Source organism: Cervus canadensis, chromosome 1, assembly GCF_019320065.1.
Source record: "Cervus canadensis isolate Bull #8, Minnesota chromosome 1, ASM1932006v1, whole genome shotgun sequence".
NCBI classification, from domain to species: Eukaryota; Metazoa; Chordata; class Mammalia; order Artiodactyla; family Cervidae; genus Cervus; species Cervus canadensis.
The window spans coordinates 37,033,274-37,060,619 of NC_057386.1; the positions used below are offsets into that span (position 1 = coordinate 37,033,274).

At 56.5% G+C, this 27,346-nt stretch overlaps 1 protein-coding gene across 3 annotated transcripts in view; it reads right to left on the bottom strand.

The window, feature by feature from the left end:
* Window positions 1-4,541: 4,541 nt before the first annotated feature.
* Window positions 4,542-27,346, bottom strand: part of SGSM2 (small G protein signaling modulator 2) — a 37,393-nt gene continuing 14,588 nt past the window's right edge. Inside the window, exons 3-24 of one of the 3 annotated variants that reach the window (XM_043478140.1) lie at window positions 22,848-23,010; window positions 22,461-22,622; window positions 22,123-22,190; window positions 21,878-22,023; window positions 21,477-21,611; window positions 20,901-21,025; window positions 20,442-20,509; window positions 20,149-20,309; window positions 19,859-19,985; window positions 18,132-18,266; window positions 13,098-13,248; window positions 12,259-12,323; window positions 12,021-12,157; window positions 11,446-11,574; window positions 11,034-11,216; window positions 8,872-9,249; window positions 8,531-8,655; window positions 8,033-8,115; window positions 7,781-7,890; window positions 7,072-7,168; window positions 6,378-6,545; window positions 4,542-6,147 (exon numbers count right to left, since the gene is read on the bottom strand). In XM_043478140.1, the coding sequence (XP_043334075.1) occupies window positions 6,059-6,147; window positions 6,378-6,545; window positions 7,072-7,168; window positions 7,781-7,890; window positions 8,033-8,115; window positions 8,531-8,655; window positions 8,872-9,249; window positions 11,034-11,216; window positions 11,446-11,574; window positions 12,021-12,157; window positions 12,259-12,323; window positions 13,098-13,248; window positions 18,132-18,266; window positions 19,859-19,985; window positions 20,149-20,309; window positions 20,442-20,509; window positions 20,901-21,025; window positions 21,477-21,611; window positions 21,878-22,023; window positions 22,123-22,190; window positions 22,461-22,622; window positions 22,848-23,010 (3,005 nt within the window). In that variant the 3' untranslated portion in view covers window positions 4,542-6,058. The remainder of the gene's footprint in view (window positions 6,148-6,377; window positions 6,546-7,071; window positions 7,169-7,780; window positions 7,891-8,032; window positions 8,116-8,530; window positions 8,656-8,871; window positions 9,250-11,033; window positions 11,217-11,445; window positions 11,575-12,020; window positions 12,158-12,258; window positions 12,324-13,097; window positions 13,249-18,131; window positions 18,267-19,858; window positions 19,986-20,148; window positions 20,310-20,441; window positions 20,510-20,900; window positions 21,026-21,476; window positions 21,612-21,877; window positions 22,024-22,122; window positions 22,191-22,460; window positions 22,623-22,847; window positions 23,011-27,346) is intronic. The other 2 variants (XM_043478152.1, XM_043478146.1) reach the window with 2 other exon arrangements.

Consider the following 27,346-nt stretch of genomic DNA (forward strand, 5'->3'; position numbering starts at 1 on the left):
CAAAAGCTGGAGGGTCTGTGCACAGGAGGGCCTGATGCTTCCTGAGAGGGGGCTGCACTCTTGGGGTTGTAGTTAGAACAGGTCATGGGGGAGGCGGTGTGTGCGATCTATAAGGCTGTCCTTACAGGGTAAGGAACAAGAGGAAGTAGGTCAGGGGTCAAAGAGCCATGTTCTAAGCTGGGCCTTGAAGACCTTTGACCCTATAACAACAACTTTTCTCCCCAGTTTAGAAGATGTCAGCCATCTGGCCGGCCAGCAGGTGGGGAGGTAAGGGAGAGGAAGGTCAGGGAGCAGTCAGCTGGGCCAAGCCGTAGGCCAGCTCCATCCGCTCTCCCTGAAACCACAGCCCGCTTCTCTTCCTGGGGTGGGTCTGCCTGAGGTGTGTGGGGGTGTTATCTTGGGGAAGGGCCTAATGGCCATCAATCACTTGAGGTCCCCTTCTCTGAAGACCTAATCTCAGGAAGGGCCAAGCCCAGTGCCCCTCCCCACTACTTTAACAATCCAGCCTGCTCATTTCATTTGTGAAACGTTGGTTCCCTCTGCTGGTAGCTTCAGGAAATGTTTGGTCACTTGCACTTTAGGGAAGGCCCAGGGCTAGGTAACCCTAACACACCTTCTCAGTGTCAGATGCTGTGCCCAACACGAGGGTCAGAGATGAAGACTCTGCCCCTGGCAGTGATGACCCAGTATCCTCAGGACTAGAGTACCCTGCTCATGCTTCCTGCTCTTCCCCTCCCGACACCGAGCCCTCAGCTGACCTATTTTGGCTGTGGGGGTCCCTCTGGCCCTAAAAGCCCAGCCAGGGGTCTGGGAGTGCCAGCACTTCAGGGTTGAGCAGAGACGGGGTGGGAGTGTGTGAAGGAACCAACCACTTCCAGGCTAGTTCTCAGGGGTCTTTGGTGAGTTTTCAGGTGGTGTCAACAGCAGAGGGAATTTTTTCTTCTGTTTTTAAAGGAGTCATCTACAATGCTGTGTTTCTGGTATACAGAAAAGCAATTCAGAGATGTACACACACACACTTTTAATATTCTTTTTCATTCTGATTTATTACAGGATATTGACTATAGTTCTCTATTTTATATATATAGAGAGAATTTGAATCTGCTAATCCCAAACTAGTTTGTCCATCTCCCATGCTCTTTCCCCTTTGGTAACTTAGTTTGTTGTCTGTGAGTCTGTGTTGGTTTTGCACATAAGTTCATTTGTATCATATTTTAAGTTTTGTGTATAAGTGATAGCATATGTTATTCATTTTTCTCTGACTTCAATTAGTATGATAATATCTAGGTCAGTCCATGTTGCTGCAAATGGCATTATTTTCTATGGCTGAGTAGTACTCCATTGTGTACATGCACCACACCTTCTTTATCCACTCATCTGTCGATGGACCTTTAGGTTGCCTCCATGTCTTGGCTGTTGTGAATAGCGCTGCTGGGAACATAGGGGTGCCTGTATCTTTTCAAATTAGAGGTTTTTCTGGATATGTGCCCAGGAGTGAGATGGCTGGATCATATGGCAACTCCACTTTTAGTTTTTTGAGGAATCTGGATACTGTTTTACATAGTGGCAGCACCACATAAAATTATGATTACATCCCCACCAACAGTGTAGGAGGGCTCCCCTTTCTCCATACCCTCTCCAGCAAATTATTTGTAGACTTTTTTAAAAAACTTATTTTTTTGGCTGTGCCTCACTGCTGCGTGCAGGCTTTGTCTGGTTGCAGAGAGCATGGGGCGCTCTCCGCTGCAGGGGTCTGTAGTTGCTGCTCGTGGGCTTAGTATTGCTCGTCAGGATGTGGGATCTTCCCAGACCAGGAACTGAACCCATGTCCCCTGAATTGGCAAGAGGATTTTTTTTTTAGCAAGCGGATTCTTAACTACTAGACCACCAGGGAAGTCCTATTTGTAGCCTTTTTAATGATGAGCATTCTGCCTGGTGTGAGGTCTCATTGCAGTTTTGATTAGCTTTTCTTGGATACTTAGTGATGTTAAGCATCTTTTCATGTGCCTATTGGCCATATCCGTGTCTTGAAGAAATGTGTATTTAGGTCTTTTGCCCCTTTTTCAATTGGGTTGGCTTTTTTTGTTTGTTTTTTACTTGTGTGAGCTGTTTGTATATTTTGGAGATTAAGCCCTTACTGGTTGCATCATTTGCAAATATTTTTTTTATGATTTCCTTTGCTGTATAAAAGCTTATAAGTTTGATTAAGTCCTATTTGTTTATTTTGCTTTTATTTCTATTGCCTTGGGAGACTGACCTAAGAAAACATTGGTATGATTTGTGTCAGAGAATATTTTGCTTATGTTCTCTTACAGGAGTTTTATGGTGTCATGTCTTATATTTAAGTCTTTAAGCCATCTGGAGTTTATTTTTGTGTAAAGTGTAAAGGAGTGTTCTAACTTCTTTGATTCACATGTTCTGTCTTGCTTTCCCAAAACCACTTGCTGAAGAAACTGTCTTTTCTCCATTCTCTTGCCTCCTTTATTGAAGATTAATTGACCATAGGTGTGTGGGTTTATTTCTGGGTTCTCTGTTCTGTTTCATTGATCTCTATATATGTTTTTGTGCCAATACCAGGCTATTTTGATTTATTGTAGCTTTGTAGTCTGATGTTTGTAGTCTGAAATCTGGGAGGGTAATGCCTCTAGCTGTGTCCTTTTTTTCTCATTGCTTTGGCAATGCTGGAATTACTTTGGCAATTCTGGGTTATGGTCCATATAAATTTTAGGATTATTTATCCTAGTTCTGTGAAAAATGTCCTGGGAGACTTGATAGCGAGTCCCATTAAATCTATAGATTGCTTTGGCTAGTATGGCCATTTAACAATATTAATTCTTCCAATGCAAGAACATGGGGTATCTTTCCGTTTCTTTGACCCATCTTCAGTTTCCTTTATCAATGTTTTGTAGTTCTCAGCATATAAGTCTTCCACCTCCTTGGTAAGGTTTATTCCTAAATATTTTATTTAATTTTTTTGATGCAATTTTAAAAGGCTTTTTCTTTTTTTTTTTTTTTTACTTTCTGGTATTTCATTGTTAGTGTAAAGAAATGCAACGGCTTTCTGTATGTTAATCTTGTGCTCTGCTACCTTGCTGAATGTATTTTTGTGTGGAGTCTTTAGGATTCTCTTTATATAGTGATCATGTTATCTGCATATAGTGACAATTTTACCTCTTCTTTTCCAATGTGGGTATGTTTTAAATTTCTTCTGATTGCTGTGGCCAGGATTTCCAATGCTCTGTTGAATAGAACAGGTGAGACTGGGCATCTTTTTTCCAGATTTTAGTGGGAAAGCTTTCAGCTTTTCACCACTGAGTATTATGTTGGCTATGGCTTAGTCAAAAATAGATTTTATTATGTTGAGATATATTCCTTCTATGGGCTTCCCTGGTGGCTCAGCTGGTAAAGAATCTGCCTGCAATGCAGGAGACCCCAGTTCGATTCCTGGGTTGGGGAAGATCCGCTAGAGAAGGGATAGGCTACCCACTTCAGTATTCTTGGGCTTCTCTGGTGCTCAGCCGGTAAAGAATCAGCCTGCAATGTGGGAGACCTGGCTGGGTTCAATCCCCTAGGTTGGGAAGATCCCCTGGAGGAGGGCATGGCAACCCACTCCAGTATACTTGCTTGGAGAATCCCTATGGACGGAGGAGCCTGGCAGGCCGCAGTCCACGGGGTCATAAAGAGTTGGACACGACTAAGTATAGCACATATATTCCCTCTATACCCACTTTGGTAAGAGTGTTTATCTGAACAGATGTTTTAACGGGGAATTCTGATCACTCCGGGCTACACGGTCAGCTTGGGGGGTGGGGAATGGTCCCCTTGAGGGGATTATTTATAAGGTCCTGGTCCCAGAGTTACTGATGTCAGCTGGTTTCTTTGCCTGGACAACTCTGACAACTTTGACAGCAGGCCCTAATCCCCAGAAAGCTAGTGTCCCCTACACCAGACGACATGCCCTCTGCCTGGAGCTGTGGGTGACGGGCTGGCCCCCTGAGGTGGGGCAGGTGGACAGGAGCCTGCTGTTTAGTCCAGCTCTTTCCATCCCTGAGTTTGACCTCTCCTTCCACGACCTTCCTCCCCACTCCCGCCTGAAGCAGGCATCCGGAAGACAGTGCTCAGTGGGCAGGAGGCGCCACGGCCAGAGGGGCAGGGGCCTTTCCCACTGGCTAGAGGGGCTGGGAGGTCTTGTAAATTCCCAGTTGAGCTCCAGCTCATCCCTGTAGCCAGTCAGGAGGGCAGGCAGGGACCCACATGCATCCAGAGGCTGGAGAGGCCATTGGTCAGGACTGCTGGCTCTGGGGTGAGGTCCCCCCAAAGGTTCTCTCTGGGTACTTAAGAGTCTGGCTCTCACCTTCACCCATTCCACCACCAGCGTCCCTCACTTCTGGAAACCTTGGTTCTCTTTTTTTTTTTTCACCATCCTGGCCTTGTGGAGCTAGTCCTCTTTACTGTTCAGTCGTGGAGCTTACAGAATTCCCCAGCACACACAGTCACTCACTGTCCAGTGCCAGCCCACAAATAGCCACCAGAGCCTCGAGCATTGCCAAATTCTGTGTTTATTGGTCTGTTACACTGAAGAGTATAGTTTCTGAGCCAAAAAACATACACATTCTGCTCCTCACAAAACCAGAGTCACTAAGGCAGGCACACAATGGCCACCATACTTGGTGGAGGCCAAGGACTCATGAGCGACAGGTGGGCAATGGGGCAGGCTGCCCCTAAACAGGCTGTGCAGTGCCCGGGGCTGGGGAGACTGTGTGGGATGCAGAGGAGTTGCCGGGCTCTTTCCCACGTTTCTCAAACGCAGGAAGTCTCTAGACCTCAGTGATCGCTGGGCAGGCCCAGCCCCTGTGGCAGAGCGGCCTCCTGGCCCCAGAACAAGGACCATCCTGCTTGTACTGACAAGAGGGGCAGTGGGGATGATGGAGCAAGCGGTATGACTAGGCCTGCCTGGGGTCAGGAGCTGGGGCCCCCCTAGCACCTCTGTGAGTGAGGCTCCTCCAAGGGGGTTCCTGGGTCTCTAGCATCCTCGGCATCCTGAGAAGCATGTGGAAGGAAGAGCGAGCCTTGCTTCTTGCCAAGAACAGACTGGGGAGATCCAAGCACCCTCCCTTCCACCTCAGGGACTCAGCAGATGCCGGGGACAGATGGTGGGCTGCCCAGGGCTCCAGAGCCTGTTCCTGAGAGGAGGCCATGAAAGGACCGCCTCCTTAAAAGAATCACCCTGGGGTTCCTGTGCAGGTGCTTCTGCCACACTCCAGGTTGTTCTGCTGGCGAAAGCATCACTCACACACAGTTTTCAGGGATGCATCTAATGCACGAAGCAGGAGCAGGGTGCTGAGTGACACCGCACAGATACACGTGGGTGCACTGTACAGGCTTGGCGGGTGGGGGATGGTGCACGGGGTCACCTCGGGTGGCCAAAGGCAGTGGCAGTGCTGCTAAGGTGGGTTGTTCCCACCAGGGCCCATGTTGTTGGGCTGTCCCGCAGTCTCAGGGGAGGGCCTGGGCTGCAGCCCAGGTCTCCTGCATCCAGGACACACACCCAGACTGGCAGCTGTTCCTCCTGCCCCCGTTGGGGCCGGTGTGTGCACAGGCACTGGGCCTGCAGAGGGGCTCTCAGAAGAGATACGGCCCCGGGTCCCCTCAATCCACCCAGCTGGGGCCCAGGCAACCACAGCCCTCCTAAGTCTACAGGGCCTCAGGGAGGCCACAGGGAGCTGTCCAGGCTCAGGATGCCAGTGGCAGTGGGGCTGTCCCCAGGTATTTGGGAGGGGAGCAGAGTAGGTGTCCCCCAAGGCAGTCATTCCCTGAGGCTGACCCCTCCCTTCCCAGCCCTGACCTTAGGGCCTTCTGGCCCCTGCGTTGCCCTACGGGGCCAGCACTGCCCGGAGTCGGATCCCAGGCTCACAAGCACTTTGTTAGAACACAGTGGGGCAGGCGCGGGGGCTGGGGGCTGGGGCAGTCTTGGCTGCACCGCCCCTGCACCTCGCTGCGTGGGGCCCCGGGGCAGGGAGCCCAGGCTCTGGCGGGCGGCTGCCTCCTGGCCGCGGCCTCACTTGTTCTCTATGAGCGTCTGCACCTTGTGGACTAGGTCCCGGGCGATCCTCAGGATCTCCTGGGCGTCGTGATGCTCAGCCCGCTCTGGGGGAGACATGGATAACAGGCAGGGTGGGGGCAGCAATCTGGGAGGAGCCCAGGGTCCACCCACCCGGCTCTATTTCCACCTGGACTCCTGACATTCCCTTACGGGCCGGGCCAGCATTCCTAAGACACCCTCTACCCTGCCCAGACCAGGCGTAGAGGCACCTCCCCCCCACCCCCCGCCCCCAACGGCCCTGCAGGGGCAGCCGGCACAGCTGAGTGGCTCCTACCGTTGAAGAACTTGATGATGTCGGTGAAATCCATGTTGTTGTCGCGGATGATCTCTCGGTAGGCCTCCACCAGGGCCAGGGCGATGAATAGGACAAAGTGCTCCGAGGAGATGCGCCGGGCTGCCCAGATCACCTCCCACACAGCGAACACATCCTCGTACGGCAGCTCTGGGGATGGCGAGGGGGCTGAGGCTGGGCCTGGCCACCACTGGTCGCCCCGTGCGGAGACAGAGCTCCAGGGCCCGGGTTCCAAGACCAGTCCACCGCAGGGCCCGGTGGGGAGGGTGGCTCCCAGGCAAGGCCCCGCCCTTCCTCTTATAGGTACCGCGCACTAACCAATCGCGCCACTGGAGCTGGGTAAGCCCCGCCCTCCTCCGTGGTTGTTCCTGCACCCTGGCCTCCCGTGGAGGCCACATCACACTAGAGTAGCTCTACTTCTATAGGCTTTGGTGCTCAGGAGGACTTGGTTTGAAAACAGTTCTGAAAACCATTGCCTTTGGGTGATTTTCAACCCGGGCTGCACTCTGGATTCACCTAATGGCTTTTAAAGTCACCACACTTAGTAAGTACGGGGCTTGGTGAGGACCTGGGCTCCTCAGAGGGGTTCCACACTGCGGTGTGGGTTGAGAACCAGTGACTCTGGAGATGTCCCACTGCCCCGACCCCAGGCCTGCCCTCCAAGCCCACCTCTCACCTCTCTTAAAATCCAGCAGGAACCAGCGGTAACAGAAGTAGAAGTGGGTGTAGTCTCCATTCTGATGCATGAGTTCAAACAGCTCTGAGTCCAGGATCTGGTTTGAATGGAGAAAGGGCGCTGGACTGAATAGGTGTGGGCACTGTCCCCAGCGCCCTGTGTCCCCCACCCCCAGACCCCTCAGGTGCCCCCCTGGCAGCTGCATCTGCCCCTCCTGTCTCTCTCCCGGGGCAGGGCTGCACCCTGCGGCCCCCACCCAGCTCTCTGGGATGTCCTCTTTGGAATGATGCCATTTTCTGGGTGATTTCATCATTGACCACACTACTCGCCAGAATGCTCACAAGCATAAGCATTCATACATCAACACTCCTCAACTGGTAAGTTTGAAAATGATGGGGTTTTGGGTTTTTATTTTTAGGTATTTTTTTAGTTCTACCAGTTTATTGCTACAACCTGTCTCCCTCCACCCTCATGCATGGCGTGCTCAGTCATGTAACCCCATGGACCGCAGCCCTCCAGGCCCCTCTGTCCATGGACTTTTCCAGGCAGGAATACTGGAGTGGGTTGCCATTTCCTTCTCCTTATTTTTTAATGAAAGAAACTAAGCTTATATGTAAAACACATTTTGGGAGCACTCCCCAGCCTCCCGTGGATAATGAACAAGCCCAGCTCTGCCCCATCACACGTTCCTGCTCGCTGCGGACCTCACCTGGATAAGGGAGCGCATGTTAGCAAAGTGGGCGTCCATGGCACCCCCATTGGGGAAGTTCTGGCTCATCCTCTTCATGAGGTGGCTGAAACAGCTGTAGGCCAGCTGGTCTGTGGGGGAGGTGGGCGTGAGGCTGGCAGGGAGGGGGGCAGAGCTGGCTCACGTTCCCCACCCCCATGCAGACCACACCATCCCCTGTTCCTTTCCCCAGCTTGGATCGGCCCAGGCCCAGTCCCACTGCCCTCTCCTCACCATTGTCCAGGACGACCAGGAGAGGTGCCAGCAGGTCACACATGCCCTGCACGTAGCCCACGTCCAGATGCTCCCACACGTAGCTGAAACAGCAGAGGGTCTCTGTGGCTGTGCACTGTCCTCCCCTCCCCTCAGGGACTCCTGGGGAGACGACCCCTAGACCAGTCGGCTACCCAGAAGTCAGCCTTTCCTCCACCCTGAAGCACTGGAGTGCTATACCGAACCATCCACAGCCACTGTTCTCCAGGCCCTCGGGGAGAGATGGACAAGCCATCACCACCCCCAACGTGCTGGTGGGGACCAGCTGAGCCTTCCTGGAGAAGCATGGTTAAAGCTGAGATCTGAAAGGCCTCAAGAATGACGGGGGCGGGGGGGACACACAGACTAGGGAGCCGATCACGTGAGACGGGCACAGGGCTGGGGAGCAGGGCACTGCCGGACCTAACTTTGCAGAGAGCAGGGTCCCCACCCCCCGCCCAGCCCGGCCCCCACTGGCACCTGCACATGACGTCTCGGAGCCGCTCAAGGTTGGGGGGTGTGAAGTACCAGTAGTTGCGGTCACATCGCTGCACGTCCTTGTCTATGCGATGCAGGTTTAAGGCCACGGTGTCCAGTAATTCTATCTGGAAGAGTGGAGGGCCCTCAGGGGTAAGTCAAGGGCCAGAGGTGATGTCCGAATAAAGGAATACAGCGCGGGCAGGGAGCCAAGGCCTCGGAGCAGAGTCCTGCGTGACTGCTGAGGGAGGGGCCCAGTGCTCCCCTCCAGGACGGCCCAGGCCACCCCGCCGTCCCCTGCCTCTGGGGCCGCTGAGAGCAACGCCTGGGGAACGAGCACATACAGTGTAGGCAGCGGCGCACACGGCCGCCAGCTCCTCCCCCGGCTCCAGCTCGCCGGCCCGCGAGGCCTTCTCCTGGCCAGGTTCTTGGGGCTCGGAGACCTGGGCTTCGGGGACCATTCCGGCGGAGCCTTCCTCCCCAGCACTGTCCTCCTCCTCAAAGCCCATCTGGCCCTCGTCTATGCTCGACTGGATGCCCGAGGTCACGGAGTAGTTGCGGGAGGAAGGCAGGCCCGAGTCTGGAGAGTCGAACTCTACCGACTGCTGCTCCACCACGGCCATGCCTGTGGGCCCCGACTCTGCCCCCGGCTCAGCCTCTGGTCTGGGGTCTTCGGGTCCCTGGGGCCTTGGAGGCTCCAGGTCATCCACAGAGACAAACACCTGTTGGACAGGGGGGGGGCGTGAAGACAGCGGGGCTCATGCCTGCCCTCCTGCACCACCCTCAGCTCAGCCTCTCTTCCAGGGTCAGAACCAAGAGGGACACAATTCTCCTCACATCCCCACTCCCACCCTATGGCTCCCCAGCACTGCCTCCCCAGGGGGAGTGCCAAACAACCCCAACCCCTCGACCCAGCCGACCAGGCTCCGGGAAAACATGAAAACACCATCTCCAGCCCCATCTGGCCTCATGCTGGTGAGAAAAAGTGTGAAGGGAAGGAGGAGGACGGAGGCCTGGACACTCGATGGCCAGTGTGAGTAAGTGAGCCTCTACAAACACAGCCGTCATGGGCTGCCTCGGGCCGGGACAGCTTCCACAGTGTCGTGGTGTGGCCTCTGGGGCAGCCCGGGGACGTGGCAGGCTGGAGGTGTTAGGAAAAACAAGTTCTTCCTTATTTTCAGGACTGAGCGTGCAGTAGTAGAACAAGGCAGGAAACCTCTCTAGCAAGTACCTCATCAGTTAGATTAGCTGAGGATAAGCCGAGGAGAAGGAAGAAGGAAAAAAGAAACATGTTCTACTGATTGGGGAATGGTCCACACACTCCCACAGACAAGTCACAGGGAAAAGAAGAGACATATCTGGACGGTTCTGTCTCATTTTTCTATTTGGACTATGGAGGGAAGGGATGCTTAAAAGGAGTTTTCACTTTAGGCAAGAAGCACGAAGTGCTGTTGGGTTAGTGCCCGCGAGAAAGGCTACTCGTGTCCACAAGCTAAGCAGCTGGGGCACTGGTTCAGACTCGGGGTTTAACAAAACCCAAAGCAGAAAGAGAATCTGTTCATAAACATGGGATTCAGAACAAAGACCATGGAAAGGAGAGGATGCCTCGGCAGTTATATTTCTTTTTAAGTCTTGCTCCAACTTGAGTTTTCAGTTAATAGGAGTTAAGTAACAAGAATATACAGTATCTAAACAGGCAGTCTTAAAGAAAAAAAAAAATTAGTTAATAAAAGAATGTTCTGAAAACTGAAACTTTTCAGTTCTAGTTGGGCCCAGCAGCCATAGATTGGGACTTGATGTTTACCTACAAGTCAGGGGTGATGTGGGAAGAACCACACAGGCTCTGAACTGGCTTCTCATGGCCATCTCTATGAGATGGGACTGCTCCAAGTGCACACCCACCCCCAGTCTCAGCTCTAGGAGAAGCCTCTACAATCAGAGGAGCTGAGAGGGGGCACCGAGCCCCAGAGATGGGAAGAGAAGTCCCTCATCCTGTCACTAGTGGACTTAGGACTGGAACCCAGGGAGGCCCAATCCTAGCCTTGAGGTCTCTCTACAAAGAGGGAAAAGTGTTGAAGTATTAGTCGCTCAGTTGTATCTGACTCTTTGCAACCACATGGACTACAGACTGCCAGGCTCCTCTGTCCATGGAATTCTCCTGGCAAGAATACTGGAGTGGGCTGCTATTTCCTTCTCCAAGGGATCACACCTGCGTCTCCTGCATTGCAGACAGATTCTTCACTGTCTGAGCCACCAGGGAAGCCCCAGAGAAGGAGGGCCTCCCTAATTCCCCATAAATCCACTCTCTTCTACTAGTCCATTAGGACAGAACACAATACGCCAAACGGGCAGCAGGCAGACCGTCATCCCATCTTTCAGTGCAAGGAAACGAGACACACGAACACGTGGAGGCGTGTGCTCCAGGGCCCCACTGCCCGCGAGCACCAGAGGTCAGGCCTACAGCGCTGGTGGCCCCGCCCCAGCCCCCAGGTCCCGTCGGGCTCACATCATTGCTGATGGTGGAGTCTCGGTGGACGAGGCGCTGCACGTGGCTGTCGATGCTGCTGCCCGAGGAGAACTTGGTGAGTGTGGCCGGGTGAGCCTCCCGCTCCCGCTGCCTCACCACCACCTCGCAGGCCTTCCACTCCGCCAACACCTGCTGGTACCTCGCTGCCACCACTGTGTCCACCTGTGCTCAGACCACAGCGTGACCGTGGGGGGGAGGGGCGCACCGGGCCCCCCTCGGCGGCCGTCCTCCTGGGACAGCCGGAGACTCGGGCCGGGCCCGGGGGTGAGGATGGCGGCGCCGCCCTGTATCTTTCGGGCTGGGAAGAGACCGAGGTTTCCGAGGCGCCCCTCCACTCCCCGGGTTCCCCTGGCCTGGCTCTCCCCACCTGTGCCCCCGTCCTCCCCCTCACCTGCTCCATCTCCTTCTTGCTCATGCCAAACTTGTAGTGGCCAAGCAGGAATGGCCAGACGTCCTGGCGGATCTCGTGCTCCACGCCTCCGTAGTAGACCTGCCGCAGCAGCTCCAGCTCCTTGTAGTTCTGAGGGACCCAGGGAGGCAAGACTGTATGGGCCGGCGGGGCGACCCCATGCGCTGGAGAGCCGGGGCTGGGGCCAGGGATGGTTCTGGGACTGTCACATCCCTGCACCGCCCCGCCCCCCCAGGCCAGAGCTGGAGGAAGATCTACTTCAAGCCCTCCAGGGCAGGAAAGGAGCCTGGAGAGATGCAGAGGGTCTCCATGCAGAAGCAGAAAAGACTCCCTGTCTGGTCTCTTTCCCATGGAGACCACAGGCCTGGTTGTCTGAGACTCCACCGTGACCCCCATGCTCCACGGCCACCCGTCCTGGCCCGTCACCTCCGAGCCTGCACCACGTTTCACCCAAACGCCCATTTGGTCTGTGACAGCCACTCGCAGAGCACGGTGGGCGGCTCTCATCTCGGCCTCCTGCCCAGCCACCCCAGAGCCTGGCAGCCCAGAGCGCGCACCTTTGCATCCTTTTGATACTTGCTCCACACGTCCTTGGTGAGGCCCCCCGAGGCCCCCGGGGGCCGGACGATGCTGTGATGCACCAGCGCCGACAGGTGGGTGCGGACGGTGGACAGGTGGCGGCAGTAGGCCAGCCCTGGTGGGGCGGGGGGGAGTCGGGAGGCTGTGACCCCGTGTCCCGGTGCCCACCCCGCCCTTGCACCCTCCCCTGGCGGCCCCACCTCACCCCACACTCACAGCCGTAGAAGGCCCGGGACACGATCTGCCTCTTCATGCTCTCACACAGCAGCCTGAGGGGCAACCTGTGGGATCAGCCTGACTCAGGGCTGCTCCTCCGGTGGAAGGACTAAGGAGGGAGGACCTTCCGGCTCAGGGGGCTGGTGAGGAGCTTGGGTGGTACAGGGAGCAGGATCTACAGTCCGGGAACGTGTCAAGGGCTCCCTGGCCTTGCCAGCTACTCTGGGTAGAGCTGCTGGGGGCCCAGCCTGGTCCCCAACCACCCCGGGGATCTTGGGCAACGAACTTTGCGTTAATACATCTTGGTGTCCTCGTGTGAAAATGGAGAGAGCCATCTGAAGGTCAACAGGCATAACAGGGTTAGGATGAAGTTACAGGTGAAAAAGCAGCCAGTGAAAGCATCAAGGGTGGGCACATGGCCCTCTCACAAATGCCATGCACACAGTGTTCCTGGTAACATGGCAGACGCCCAGACACCTGCTGAAGCATTCTCAGACGTCAGCCTGACAGCGGGATCCAGGTCCACCTGGGAAGAGGAGCTCCAGATACCGAGCACTTGCCCAGTGCCAGGCACAGCTCTGGGCACTCACGTGTGTTGTATACCTCATTCAATACTCACAGGTACCTTAGGGAACAGGCGGTATTATCCCCATTTCACAGATGAGGAAACTGAGGCTCAGAAACATAGGAGCTCAGAGAGACTCAGTGACTTGGCAGAGCCACGTGAGGAACAGAAGTGAAATTAGAACCCAGGTGTGTCCAACTCAAGACCACCCCGTGTCAGGCAAGTGACACAGGCCCAAACTGACACACACACTCGGACGCACAGGCCCACTCACCGGTCGGGCACACAGCGGCAGTGGCTGGGGGGCGCATACGGGGAGCTGCTGGTGGAGCAGGAGAGGCAGGAGCCCTGGCTCCACAGGGGCTGTAGGTGCCAGGCCGGCAGGCTGGGCCCAAAGCCCTGCATCTCGATCATGTCGCCAGCATCTGAGAGTGGGAAGGGGGCCACAGTCAGGGCCTGGCCGGTCTCCTCCCCCAAGCACCCTGCCGCATGCCCACCTCTGTGCCCAGAGCTGCAGCATGAAGTCGCCCTTTGGTGGAAAACCACAGGGGTGGTGCCTGCCTGGCCCAGGGTCCAGAGCCCAGAGATGGAGGTGGTGGAGAGAGAGAGAGAGAGGGTGCCTGGCTCTTCCCACCTGGCCTTTCTGAGCGTGATACGGTACTTTCACTGAGTCATGGATGACTGTGCCTATCCTCCCCGTTGTGCTATGAGCAATGGGACAGACACTTGTTTTTCTAGAGGGAAGAGAAAGAAAGAGAAGGAACAAGAAAAGCCTGAGCTCTCTGAAATGCTGCCAGCTGGCTTGGCCTGCCAGGATTCAGCCTGGTCCTCTTAAGCAAACTCTCAGATATGCAGGAAGATGCCTGGAACACTGCGATCTCGGAACCTTCCCATGCCAGGAGTCTCCACTGATCAAAGTCCCTGAAGGACCCCTGAGCCACCAGTCCTGGTCCACAGACCTCATCCCTCTGAGGGCTCTAGACCTGGTGGCCAGTGGCTAAGGAGGAGCGGTGCGCCCTGCCTGGGCAGGTGCCCCTGCTGCCAGCTCAGCAGCAGGCGAGTTCTCTGTCCCTGCCCAGCCTGACTGCCCTCGGCACAGTGGCCTCCTGCAAACACGCAGGCGAGCTGGCAGGAAGGGCAAAGCTCCCACACAGTTCCGCCACCCAGAGGAATGTGCTGCGGAAGACAGCTCCTTGGACATGTTTCCACCACCGCAGACCAAGCCTCCTCAGCCGGCCCAGCTGGTCTGAATCAGAACTCAAGATCTTTGAGAGCATCGAGGGCCCTGTGGGGCAGGCACTGCTCACTCGGGGGACTCTGGCAGGTCCGGTGAGCCACAAAGATGAAGCAGAATGAGGGCAGAAAGTAAAAGGACCAGGAGAAGACGCCAGCGGGGAGGGAGAGGACTGAGAAGCCTGAAGAAGACAAGGAAAGAGAGAGAGGGAGGGAGAGTGCTCTGTGTGTGTGTGATAAAGAGACTTCTTTCTGCACATTACGGCCTGGGCCCTGGGCTGCTGTGAGTCTGGGGCAGACTCCAGCTCTGGGCGTGCTCTGGCGGGCAGGACTAAGCTGACCCCCTCCAGTCCCCTCAGAGGTGGCCCTCTCTGGGCCCCGGGGGCTCTCTTTCCAGATCCATAGCTGGGATTTTTTTGATATCTGGCCCTTCAGCTCCACCCGGAGGCAAATTAAGGGAACACACTGGGTGTGGGGGCAGGGGGGGCTGCGGCTCTGGGAGGGAGGGGTTGCAAGCCATGCCTGAGATTCTGGGAAGAAGGAGGAGGGGACAAATGCAGGTGGGATGGGGCAGGAGCCCAGATCAGGTCCCTGCAGCAGGCAGGCAGGAGGGAGGCCCGTGGTGGGGGGAGGCAGGGGAGGGGTGGCAGAGGGCCCAGCCAGGTAGGCAGCAGGCAACAGCAGGTTGGTAGGTGGAGTAGGGGGTGCCAGGTGTAGACGGTGGGCACACAGGAAAACGAGCTCATGCCCAGAAAGCAGGGCCCAACCAAGGGAAGTGTCCTGGGTCAATGCTCTTCACCTTAATTCTCCAGGAAGGAGCTGAGCCAGCCAGCATTGAACACCGCATCTCTGAATTAACCCAGTGCAAACAGCCAGAGCCCTGGAGTGACTGGGCAAGGGGCAGCAGGCTAGACAGGGAGGGTCTGCTGGGCCAGCTTTGACTCTTGACTCTCTCCTCCGAGCATGAGGAAAGTTTGAAGCGAAACAATTAGAGTGGTTGAACCCCACAGCCCCTAAGATTCCGAGTGAAAGGTGCCTGGCCTGGAGCAGAATTAGAGTGAACAGCATCTCTGCTCGGTGGGGAGGCAGCCGGGGGAGGAGGGGGGGAGGGTGGGGGAGGGAGGGGAGGGTCTGGACCCCCGCCACTTGATTCACATGCACAAGTCAAGCATGTCGCAGGCCTGGAAAGCAACGGCTAGCAGAACGGGCTCAACAGTGTTGTCATTATGGACTGGAGTGGAGGTGGGGCTCCCGTACCGTCCCCCCAGCCACCTGGTAACACAGCTCACACACCTCCTCCCCCTTCTCAAGGGTGGGGGTCGGGGCTGTACACTGGGTGAGCCTGACCCCTGAGTTCCTCAGGAGGATGCTCAGACAAGCCCCCGAGGCCCCTGGACCCTCTGAGTTTCTCTGACCCCGGAGGCCTCGGTTCTCAGAGCATCCAGGGATGGCTTCCTCATCTCCACGACCACCAAACAGGGGCTCTACTGGGACTCCCAGCCTTCAGCCTGACTACCATTTGTGGGGTGAGAAGGGGCTCCCGACTCTCCTCACTTAGCCTTCCCACGCTGCTCCAAGTCTGCGAACCTGGAAATGAGCACGAGCACCAAGCACGGGTCTGCAAGGCAAGTCCAAGTGGCAGGCCAAGTGCAGGCGGTCAGCGTGGGGGCGAGGCTCCCCCGGTTCCTACCGGCTGGCCTGGGGGGGGGTCCCCCTGCAGGGCTGGGAGAGGGGGCAGGCACAAGGGCAGGGATGTGGTGGCCAAGGGGGCAGCTGGCAGGCTGGGTGGGGGTGTGCTAGGTGTGTTCGAGGCCTTGGTTGCCCTTTGCAGGCGTGGTGGCCAAGCTCAGGAACTGGATTCTTTGGTAGACTTTTGTATGAGGAGGGTGTTGCATATTCCTGAATACCCTCTGTGAAAGTGGAAGTGAAAGTCGCTCAGTCATGTCAGACTCTTGTGACCCCATGAACTATACAGTCCATGGGATTCTCTAGGCCAGAACACTGGAGTGGGTAGCCTTTCCCTTCTCCAGGGGATCTTCCCAACCCAGGGATTGAACTCAGGTCTCCCGCATCGCAGGTGCATTTTTCACCAGCTGAGCCACAAGGGAAGCCCAAGGGAAGCCCAAGAATACTGGAGTGGGTAGCCTATCCCTTTTCCAGTGGATCTTCCTGACCCAGCAATTGAACCAGTGTCTCCTGCATTGCAGGCGGATTCTTTACCAACTGAGCTATGAGGGAAGCCCCACATTCCCTGTGTAGGGGCAGGGAAAGGGGAGAAGGAATTACTCTGTGGCCGGCGGGCGAGATAAATTAGGAGTTTGGGATTAACATATAAATATATTACTATGTGTAAAATAGATAAACAAGGACCTACAGTATAGCACAGGGGACTACAGTCAATATCTTACAATAACCTATAATGGAAATTAATCTGAAAGAGAATGTATTCATATATAAAACTGAATCACTTTGCCATGTACCTGAAAGTAACACAACATCGTAAATGGTTTAAAAAATAAAAACAAATAAATAAAAAGAATGGTAGGGAATTGTTCAAGTGGATACAGGGAGGCATAAACAAACTCGAAGATATTTTTGTAATAATCTGCCTCACAAACTGTGTGTGTGTGTGTGTGTGTGTGTGTGTGTGTGTTTCATAGAAATCTATTGACCTCAAAGCTCTGGCTATACTGTCTGCAGATGAATGTGACCATGAATAGTAATCAAGCCCCCTGCACCAGGGCAACAGAATCAAAGGGTTCCATGTCTGCATTAAGGTCTGATGGAATAGAGACGGGCTGACTTTCATCCTGGACAATGGATTGTCCTAAGTTTTTTTTTTTTTTGGATTGTCCTAAGTTTCTTCTCCTACTTGTATAAACACCACCCTCATCTCCTAAAATGTTGGGGATTATATATTTAATTGGTCATTCTTGGAGAACAGAAAGGGCTTCCCAGGTGGGGCTAGTGGTAGAGAACCTGTCTGCCAATGAAGGAGACATGAGTCTCGGGTTCAATCCCTGAGTCAGGAAGATCCCTTGGAGGACGGCATGGCAACCCACTCTAGTGTTCTTGCCTGGGGAATCCCCATGGACAGAGGAGCCTGGCGGGCTGTGGTCGGACATGACTGAAGTGACTTAGCACACGTACAGAGTATAGAAAAGAGATAGAGATGAAGATTTTTCCACTAGCTCCTACATGGACACAATATATATTTTTAATGAAAAAAAGAAGAAAGAAATGAATCTGTGGCATGGGAACGCTTCCCCTCAGATCCGAGAGAGGGGGCCTCAGCCCTTCAGAACCAATCTTACGTGACCTGGGCTTCACTGGTCCCCCGGCCAGTGCCTCTCCACCAGTCAAGCTCTGCGCCAAGAGGACTGGTGACCAGAGAAGCTGTGGGCACTGTCCTGTAATTTCCAGTAAAGGGGTCTTTGCAACCCTGGACTCAGGTCCCTGAAGGCGGGAACACAGCTATCTGATATCTTTGGCACAGATATTTCTAGATTTCATGCTAAAGTGTTAGCTGGGTCAACTGAGCCCTGGGTCTCTCCATGGTGGCCCCAACCCCTCCCCTGACCACAGGTTACTCCTGTTCCCATGAGCTGTCCAGCCCCTAGCCCTGCAGAGGAGGGGCCTGCTCTTCTGCCCTGTTTACGTTAAGTCTGGAGTCAGAGGCACGGGGCCGTCTTTCCAGACAGTGGGAGAGAAAGAGACACTGTCTTGGGTTTATCAGCATGATCCACCCCTGGAGCGGGAACAGGGCTCAGAGAGCCATTCATTCCCAGGAGGGAACCAGATAATCAGGCTTCCCACCAGGGAGTCTCTAATCTCTTCCCTCTCGGGTGGGAGGCCTCCCCTCACAGGTTCAATGGGGAACTCAGAGCCGGCTGCCCGTGGTCCTTGTCCCTCTGGCTGGCGCCTCCTTCCACCCTCCCTGATCTGCCTCCTAGGTACAAGTCCCGTAATGCCAACACTGCCATCTGAGCCCCTGCGGTGGGTGGCAGGTGGGCCCAGGGGATTGGGACGGGGCGGGAGGAAGGGGTGGATCAGGGAGACGGGGAGGGATAAAAACCTTTCATCGGATTGGGAGCTGTGAGGTTCCGCGAGCAGATCATTGAGAGCATCGCGTGTAGTTTATCCTCCTCTTCCTCATCATCGTCCACCGAGGCCGCGCGGCTGGCCGCTAGGTGGTGGTAGTTAATAGTGACTGCTCAAAGAGAACAGCAGAGACGCAGAGGCGTGAGGACCCTGGTCCCAGGGCAGGAGGGTCCGGACTCCCTCCTTACGGAGTCTGGGGTCGCCTTGAGCCTGCAGGGCGTGGAAGAGGGGACCAGAGAGCCTTTTGATGAGTTACTGGGGAAAGGATGGAAGAAAGTGAGGGCCGGGAGGCAGCTACAGAGCTCACTCTTAAAGGATGCCCTCTCTAGGAAGAACAGAAGAGAGAGAACTGATGGGGGCGGTCAGGGTAGTGAAAGACAGGGGCTCCCCAGCCCTGCACGGCCGAGGCCGGGCATGACTGTTGGCAGATGGATCCCCATCATTCTTCAGCTTGTGTCATGGTCAGGCTGAACCACATCTGAAGGTCACCCTAAAATCCCCCTCTTCAAACTGAAAATCCAACCTTCTCAGGCCTTTCCGGAGCTGCTCACGAAGAGCCTGAGTCATGAGTCACCCTACTGGGCTTCTGCTCCTTGAGGTGACCGCAACTGGGAAGTGACAAGACTTGAAGAGGGCAAGTGGAAGCTGCAACAGCTGAGCCGAGCAAGAGCCCGAGATTAAGTTCCAGGTCGGCAAACACGGCTGGCCAAAGCTGCGTCTCCTCCTCGGCAGGCACACCTGGGAGGCGAGGGGCCCCACACCTCCTGCCCTCCACGCTGGTCGGGAACTTGCGCTATGGCGTGGCTGTGTGTTTGCAGTCTGCACAGTCTGTCCACTAATACAGGGACCACTGGTCAACAACTTGTTGGCACGAGTTAGCGCATCTCGGGAGCAGGTGGTCTGGCTGGCCATGCATGCTGTGGTCTGGCCCATTCCCTGACCTTACCCCCAAGCTCAGCGCGTCTGGCCAGGAGAGGCCCATGGGCAATGCTTGTACCCGGTGCTCCCGTGTTGGTGATGCTCACAGCGGTGCTCTGAGCAGAGAGGGAGCTCGGGGGTCGGTAGATGCTTGTGGCTCAGCCCCCAGGGGCCCAGAGGGGTCACATTTGGGCGGGGCAGGGCCCATGAGAGCCAAGCCAACTTTCAACTCCTGGCCTCCAGAGGCCCCTTGTAGCTCCAAACCTCACCCTAGATGCCCCCGACTCCCACTATTGCCCCCACATCAGTAGCAGGTTGGGGGAGGAGCCTGGCTAGAGCAGAGTCAGGGAACAATCTGCACCCACAAATCGTCCACAAGGCAGCGCTGATCCTGCACCCAGGCTTCCCTATGGGGGTCAGGCAGCAGGCTGAGGCGAAACGGAGAGCTCCCCACCTTCTATTTCTAGTCTAGCCATGTTTTTTCCCCTGGGGCAGGGCATGAAAAGATGGCCAAGAGAATACTGAACAGTGACTTCTGAGCCAAGAGACCTGAGGTTACAAAGTGAGAAGAAGACAGCTAGATAGACAAGAGGCTACTTCTCAGGGGCATGGTTTGTGGGGGGACAGGTCCCATGCGAGGCTGAGCAACAACCTGCCTGGGTCACCCCGACCCGGGCAGCGGGCCCTGCCGGCCGCCCCCAACCCCAGCCCCGGGTGACACTGAACCCCCACCACCCGGAGCTCGCCCCTCTCTTCCTCCTGAGTGAGGTTTGAGACACTCACTGTGCTCGTGTCTGTGGCCAGGGTAGATGATCCGGAACACGTAGTCGGTCGCTCGCCCCGTGCTCACATCCTCTGCGTCCACGGACCGCAGGCTGCTGCGCTTCCGTAGCCTGGGGAACACCTTCCCCTGTAGGGGTGGGGTGGGGTGGGTGGTCAGCCTGCCCTGGGTGGGGTCTGATGCAGGAGACCCCCATGCTGCTGCGAAGAGCTCCATGTGGAGAAGGATGGGGGACTGGGGTTGGGGGGGGCGGGAGAGAACCCAGTCCCTATCTCCCCTCGCCTGGAGATACCTTCCCCTGCTGGGTCCAGAGTGGGGGCTCCAGCTGCCCTCGAGGAAGAAGGCCGTTCTCCAGGCAGGACAGGAAGGACAGCAGGTGGCCCCCTTGCGGGAAGTGCAGCGGGGGCCTCTGGATGCCGTCCTGGCTCACCAGCACGAGTGTGCCACCGCTCTCTGGGGGTAAACGTGTGCCAGTGAGGCTGGGGGGAGGGCCCGGAGCCAGGGGCGGCGGGAGGGGGACAGGAGGTCCGTGGGCCACGTGGCCTCTCCCCCCTCACCCCTGCGCCCAGCACAGGCGAGGCTCACTTTGCTGGTGGCAATGGATGCAGACGATCTGACTGAAGGGCACGACCAGGGCGTAGTCCCAGTAGACACTGCGGAGGAATCAGGTCGGTGTCACTGTGCCCTGAGACCTGCCACCCTGCCGAGATGCCGAGAGACTATCCAGAGGATAGCGTGACTGTGGCTGAGAAGTGACCTCGGCCAGCCGTATCCCCCGGGGCCCCGTGCTGTCCTCATAGCAGAGAGCCTGGCAGTCGCAGCTGCCCAGAACTTGGCTCAGACAAGCCTCTCCGTGCCCAGGCCTGGCTCTGTCTGAGACATTCCAGGAACCTCTCCAGGCAGCCTCTCCCTGCAATTCTTGGCATCGGGTAAGAAGTGAGGCCTGCACCCTGGAGCAGGCTGGGTCTCTCCATGCCCTCCCCGCCAGGGAACAAGCCCTCACTCTCTTCCCTGGCTCCTGGGAGGGGGTCTCAAAGCCCTCACCTCTTTTCCAATTCAGAGTCCCCCAGAGTCCCGTTCATGAGCTGGTTGGGGGTCCACTTCAGAGTGAGGCTCTCTGCAGACTGGTGCAGGGAGAGGTAGCCAGGGACGGCCTCCATGTCCTCCTTCTACGGACAGGAGACACACAGAGGACAGGGAACATGAGGGCCTGAGAGGCTCCGGGATGGCCTGTGGAAGAGGAGCTCCAGGTGGGTTCAGGGGAGGCCAGGCCGGGCCAATCACAGGGTCTGGGCCTGGGGACCGGGAGGAAGCAGGGGCGTCATGTGCCACCTGCAGATGTGGGCACCTCCTTCCCCTGCCTGGCTGGGGCCACCACCTCTGCCCCGGGAGCCTCTTGGCTCTCAGATGTATCTGGGTGGTCCCCTCCCTGTTGGCCGCCGTTCCTGCCCCCGGAAGGCCTGGTCTCAGTGGGCCGGAGCCGATGCCATCCTGGCTCGTGACAGCTCAAGGCTGGGCGTGAGGCGTGTGAAATGAAGCCTCTGAAGGAAGGGCTGAATGTGGCTGGAGGTCTGGGCCCCTCGGGAGGAGGGAGAGGTGGGGGGCGTTCGGCTCCCCTACCGGCTGCACCAGCACGTTGTTCTTGCCGTAGAGCAGCCGGGCCCTGGAGTTCTGGTGCAGCGACTCCACGTACTCGCGGGCGCAGGCGGCGAGCCTGTCCTCCGGCGCACTGCCGCTCGAGGGTCGCTTTCGGATCTGCGCACAAAGTCACGCCTCGGCCCCTGGTCTGGGGAGGTTGGCGTGGGGGCCAAGGACCCCGAGGCTCCTTCCTGTCCCCAGATTGCCCTCAGCCTCGGACCAGCTCTGTGCTCCTGGCATCTATGTAAGGGCCAGTGCAGGGAAGGCTCTCCCGGGCTGGCCACTACCACCTGAATCTGCCAGGAGCACAGAGGCTGGCTGCCCTCGCCACAGGCCCGGGGGCCCATCCTGGGTGAGCACGGGGTGAGAAGAGGGACACCTACTCCTAGGGCTGGGCGCTTCGCGGGGGAGTCCTGGCGATGCGGGGGACCCCGGATACGGTGTCTCTGGACCAGCTCATCAGCAGAGGGGTCGGTCCAGTAGTGGTCGGCTGTCTTGAGCTTGGTATACTCCAAGGCACAGGGTCCCACTGTGGAGACAGGGACCACCAGCTAGGGGGTGGCCCCTTGGCACCTGCCCCGGAGCCCCCACTGTGGGCCAGCACAGGCCTCTCTGATCCCAGGCTTACCTAGAAGAGAGGCCAAGATGGGGCCAAACACAGGGTCAGCCAGTAACGCCTCCTTCTCGTAGTACTTGCTGCCAGGAAAGAGACAGACAGGGTAACCGTAGGGCTCTGGGCCTCCTTCCAGGGCCATCAAGCTCACCAAGGAGACACATCCCCACAAGGACCTAATCCCTGTCCAGTCATCAAGCAGCAACAAGTATACAAGGGCTGAGCTTTGTGGGCGGCCTGGAGCGGTCCGTGCTTTCAGGGCGCTACAGTGAATGGCGCATGCCTACAGACCATGGTGGGCAGTCAGGCATGGGGGCTGGGGTGGGGAGGGGGCGCTCAGGAAGGGCAGTCACCTGCAGTTCTCCACCAAGTACTGCACGACCTTGTCCAGCACTTTCTCGATCAGCGCCGTGCGCACCCAAATGTGCTTCAGGGCCTGCAGGCTGAGGGCTGGGGCCTTCCCGCTGGCGGAGCCCTGTCTCCGCAGGGTCTCCTGGTTGCCTGCCAAGGGTTTCCTGCAAAGAGAGGGATGGGCTCCAGGAGTATGAGGGCGCGGGGGGCAAGCCGCAACGCAGACTGGTGGCTCTGGGAGCCGAGTCTGATGCCACAAGACGAGAACCCAGAGGACTGACCAGGAGGAGGGGTTGGAGATGAAAGGGCCACCCCCCCACCGCCACCCTTAGTCTGGGCCCTCACCTGAGAGGCCCTTGGAAGTGGGACGAGCGGCGGCCCGGGCTCACCTGCCGTCCACCTGCTGCTGCAGCTCCTGTACCTTGCGGCAAACCTCCCCGGCCACCGGGCACGTCTTCCCCACCTTGGTGAACAGGGCTGCCATCTTGTCACTGCGCAGGAAGCCGGCAGTGCGGCGCCTCAGCTGATGCAGGAGGCAAGCCTCCACCGCACCTGGGCCACAGAGGGGACGGCAACTGAGCCTTGGCAAGACGGGGCGAGGGAGAACACCCCCTCCCTCATACCCGTGGGGAGCACAGAGGTGAGGACTGGGGGGTGCGGTTCAGGCTTAGGCGGGCCACGGAGATACACCCCGACCTTCTTCCAAAGTGCTCCCGCCCGTGCCCCTGCTCCTGCCCGCCCAGAGTGGACCCCTGGGGGCTTTGAGATGCCACTCCATCCCCGTCCCCTCCTGCCACCTGGCCTGGTGTGTCATGCCTCCTGTATGTGGCATCGTCCTGAGGCTCTGAGGACAAAGCTGCCAGGATGGGTTGGCATGGGTGACTCCACCCCTGCCCACGAGGGCAAGCGCAGACAGCACCCCCAGGACAGGGGCGAGGGGAGCACACAGCCTGGCAGCCCTCCTGGAGAGCACCAATGATGCGGTTGCTAAGGAACGAGGCTCTGGAGAAGGAGCTGAAATATTGATGAAGCCACTGCAGAGATCAGACCTGACAGCGGCCCTGAATTATTGATGAGCCCTGCGGGAGTGAGAGATTTCTCCTTCCCATGCAGGGAGGGCTTCCCTTCATTCATTCATGTTTTTAGGGGCTAGGCCTACTCTCTCTGTCTGGACGCTGCTTATAGCAGACAGACTCCACGGGAAGCAAAGAAGGGCGTGGTGGGGGAGGGTGGGGAGCTGCCCTGGGCACAAACAGATGCTAAAAAGAAATCACTGTGGAGGTACAGGGGGAGGAAGGGGCTTGGCCTTGACTGAAGCCAAGCTGATTGTTTTATAGCTGAGGAAGGAAAGGCTCTGAAAGGGGAAGAGGGCTGGTTCGCATCACAAAGTGGCAGAGATGGGAGGAGGAGCCAGGGCCCCGAACCTGGGCTGAGCCCCTTTCACCTCCTCCAGGTGTGTTGGGGGTGAGGGCTCACAGGTGGGAGGAGGTCTCCCCTTGCCTCCTGGGCTGGAGGTGGGCGTCCCAGGTGGCACTAGTGGTAAAGAATCTGCCTGCCAATGCAGGACACACAGGTGGGTTCAATCCCTGATTTGGGAAGATCCCACATGCCTCAGAGCAACTAAGCCTGTGAACCACAACTACTGAGCCTGTGTTCTAGAGCCTGGGAGCTGCAGCTACTGAAGCCAGCAGGTCCCAAGCCCATGCTCCAAAACAAGAGGAGCCACAGCAGTGAGAAGCCCACACACCACAATGAGACAGTAGCCCCTGTTCGCCGCAACCAGAAAGAAGCCGGTGCGGCAATGAAGACCCAGCACAGCCGAAAACATAAATAAACTATCTTTTTTTAAAAAAAAAAACAAACAACCTGCATCTTAAAAAGAAAGAAACCTGCACTTCGGAAATAACCACTGAAAGCAGTGGCTGTCACCTCATTTCTGCCTTCATTGTTATGGTCACTGCTGTCCTGTAAGTTTGGTTTGGCCGTCTCTTACATTGAGGTTGAGAAGTTTAGAGGGTCCCTAGGGCCAAGCTGGAAGCCGGCCAGCTCAGTGAGAGTGGTCCCAGGGGAGGGGAAGTTAGCGCCCTTGCCCTCTCCTGGGAGTTCAGGCCTGGGAGACACAGCCTTTCCCTCCTGCCATATTCATACATCTGTGAGCACGTGTGTCCGCAGACAGGTGTATCTACAGGTGTCATGGGTGTATGAGGCATATGGGGGAATCCTCGCTTCAGGGTCACATGCTCCCCTCTGTGGTAGGTCCCTGGAGGTCCTACGTAGCCCTGGGGCAGGGAGCACAGACGAGTGACCCTTTAGTCCTAGTCTCTTGGTCCTGCTGCAGCTACACGCCCACACCTGGAGGAAGGCGGTGACTGCTTCCCGGGGTCAGTGCCCGTTCAGAGCAGGAGAAAAGCAGAGAGGAACAGGAACCAGAGTGGCAGCAGGTGGCACCAGTCCTGCAGGGGACCGAGCTCCTCGGTGATGTGACTAATTGCCAGGGTAATGAGTCATTAGCCTTCCTACCTTCCCCAGGCGACCGCTGCACGGCACGCGCGAAGCCAGGCTGGGGAGCTGGGGATGCAAGCAGCGGCCTGGCTTCACCCAGCCTGCCAGGCAGCCTCTGAGCACAGGGCTGCGGATTCTCTGGGGGTGGGCGGAGGCATGCCTCCATAATCACTGTGAGTAGGGATTGCTGAGAGAAGAACAGCACATCCGGTGCCCCCACTCACCCCGTGGCCCTGAAGTGCCTCCTGTGAAACCCGGGCAAAGTGCCAGGCAATGTCTGCAGTGGGAGAAATCCCTCTCGCCTCTCTACCTTCCAAGCAAAGTAATCAACCCTCTGCCAAAGTAACACCCTCTGCCAGCTGTTCCTAGTCCGAGTCCCCAGGCTCCTCAGTCAGGACTTGTTAGACCACACTACGCCTCCCCCATTCCCAAAGGGCTGAACCTCGCAGAGGAGGAGTGCGTACAATGAAAGATGTTATCGTGTGCAGTGCGTAGGCAAAATAAGATCATAACACTTATAATAATTGAGAATTACTCTCCTGAGAGGGTCTGTGGATGGGCTTCTGGACTTCCCAGAGAGCTCCTAACTTTGCACACAGAATCATCGGTCTGCTCCCACGTGCATAGGTGGGTGGTTCTTTTCTGGATAAAGAATCCTTGACTTTTGGTTTCTAAAAGGTGTCTCTGATCCCGGAAAATTTTAAAACCCCGCTCTAAGACTTCTGGGTTGAGCAGAATCACAGACATGTCCACCGACCGACACTCACAGAGATGCAAGCACAAAGACCCGCCTGGTCCCTCCCTGGGCACAGTGCACCCACGCTCAGAGCTGCAGTTGCAGAGCCACCAGCAATAATGTCCAACTCTCCAGCTGTCCACACTCCCCAGGAGGGCCTCTCACAGACCATTAAGCTCCCCTCTCCAGGGGAAAGGCTCTGAAGGAGAGGGGCCTGGCAAGGAGACCCCCCATCACAGCCAAAGCACCAAGTCACCCGAAACTACCCCCCTGCTGACTGAGCTGTCCCGGCCCTGGTCCCCCAGCTGTGACATGAAAGCTTCAGAAGCCCTGTCCCAGGGTTCCTAGTACCACCTTTAGCCACTCCGGGTGCCCCCAAAGATGGGAGACACCATCCTGGTAGTCGTTTGGCCCATTTCATGTAAGAAAAACACACACTGATTAAGAACAAATCGACACTGTTACTGTTTTTGGTGACTGGTTGGGAGGGAAGCATTTGGGTGAGTAAACTGAAACAGAGAAAGAGAGATGACTCAACAAGCTGGATCCTCTCACTCCCCACCTATGGTGGCCTTTGGAGCTGTGGTAACAGAGGGGCCCAGGGTACCCTCTCTACTCCGTCTTCCTACTCCACTGACGGCAAGGCTCAGGGAACTGCTGTCAGTCATCCAGGATGAGAGTAGAAAGGGTACCCTGAAGCAACTTCGCACGCACACACACACACGCACGCACGCACGCACGACACATTCATACAGTGTAATTACAATGCCACTCTGAAAAAGGGTGAGGATGCTCTCTAGGAGCTAAGAACAGAAAAGTCTTCAAAAGAGACCTTTGGATTACAAAAAGGGTGGGGTAAACAAAAAACACAATTTTTTTTAAGATTAAGATAAACTCTGGAAGAAGGCACAAGAAGCAATATAGTCTTGATTTTTGAGCCAGGTTACCGATTTAAAACAATAATTGCATCATGAAAGGATGCCAGAGATTCTCTCCATCCGGGAGGTGAATTGTCATACAACTCAGAAAGACTCTGGATCTGTCCGTGGGCACCCCACCCTTCACCAGCTCTCAGCAAATAGGGTCTGCAGGTTAGTTTGGTTCCCCACTCTTACAGGAGCACCCGGGCTCTGCTTAGGGCAGCCACTGGTGATCTGAGCTGCGCAGGGACCGAGAAACAATTCCATGGGCTGAGAGAAGCTCAGGTGTCTCAGGAGCCCACAAGAATGGATTAAAGCCAGTGGGGCTTCTCTGGTGGTCCAGGGGTTAAGACTCCACACTTGCACTGCAGTGGGTGTGGGTTCAGTTCCTGGCTGGGAACTAAAATCCCACATGCCACAAAGCACAGCCAAAAAAAAAAAAAAAGAAAGAATGGACTAAAGCCATGGCTGCCCAGGAAACACAGCAGTGGGCACTGAGAAGGGTCCTCAATCAGCCCCAGGTCCTCAGAAACAGCCCCCGCTCTCACACGCACATCCACAATTAAACGGTGTTCAGCAGCCAAGGGGCCTGGACAAGTCCAGTACAGTTATGGGGGGCCCACTGGACGGCCTTCCAAGAATGAGGTGGAGGACATGGCGGCCAGAGTTAGCACAGCCTGACGTGAAGGCTGGGCCCGAGGCTCCGAGGTGCGAGGGGTGGATAACCCCA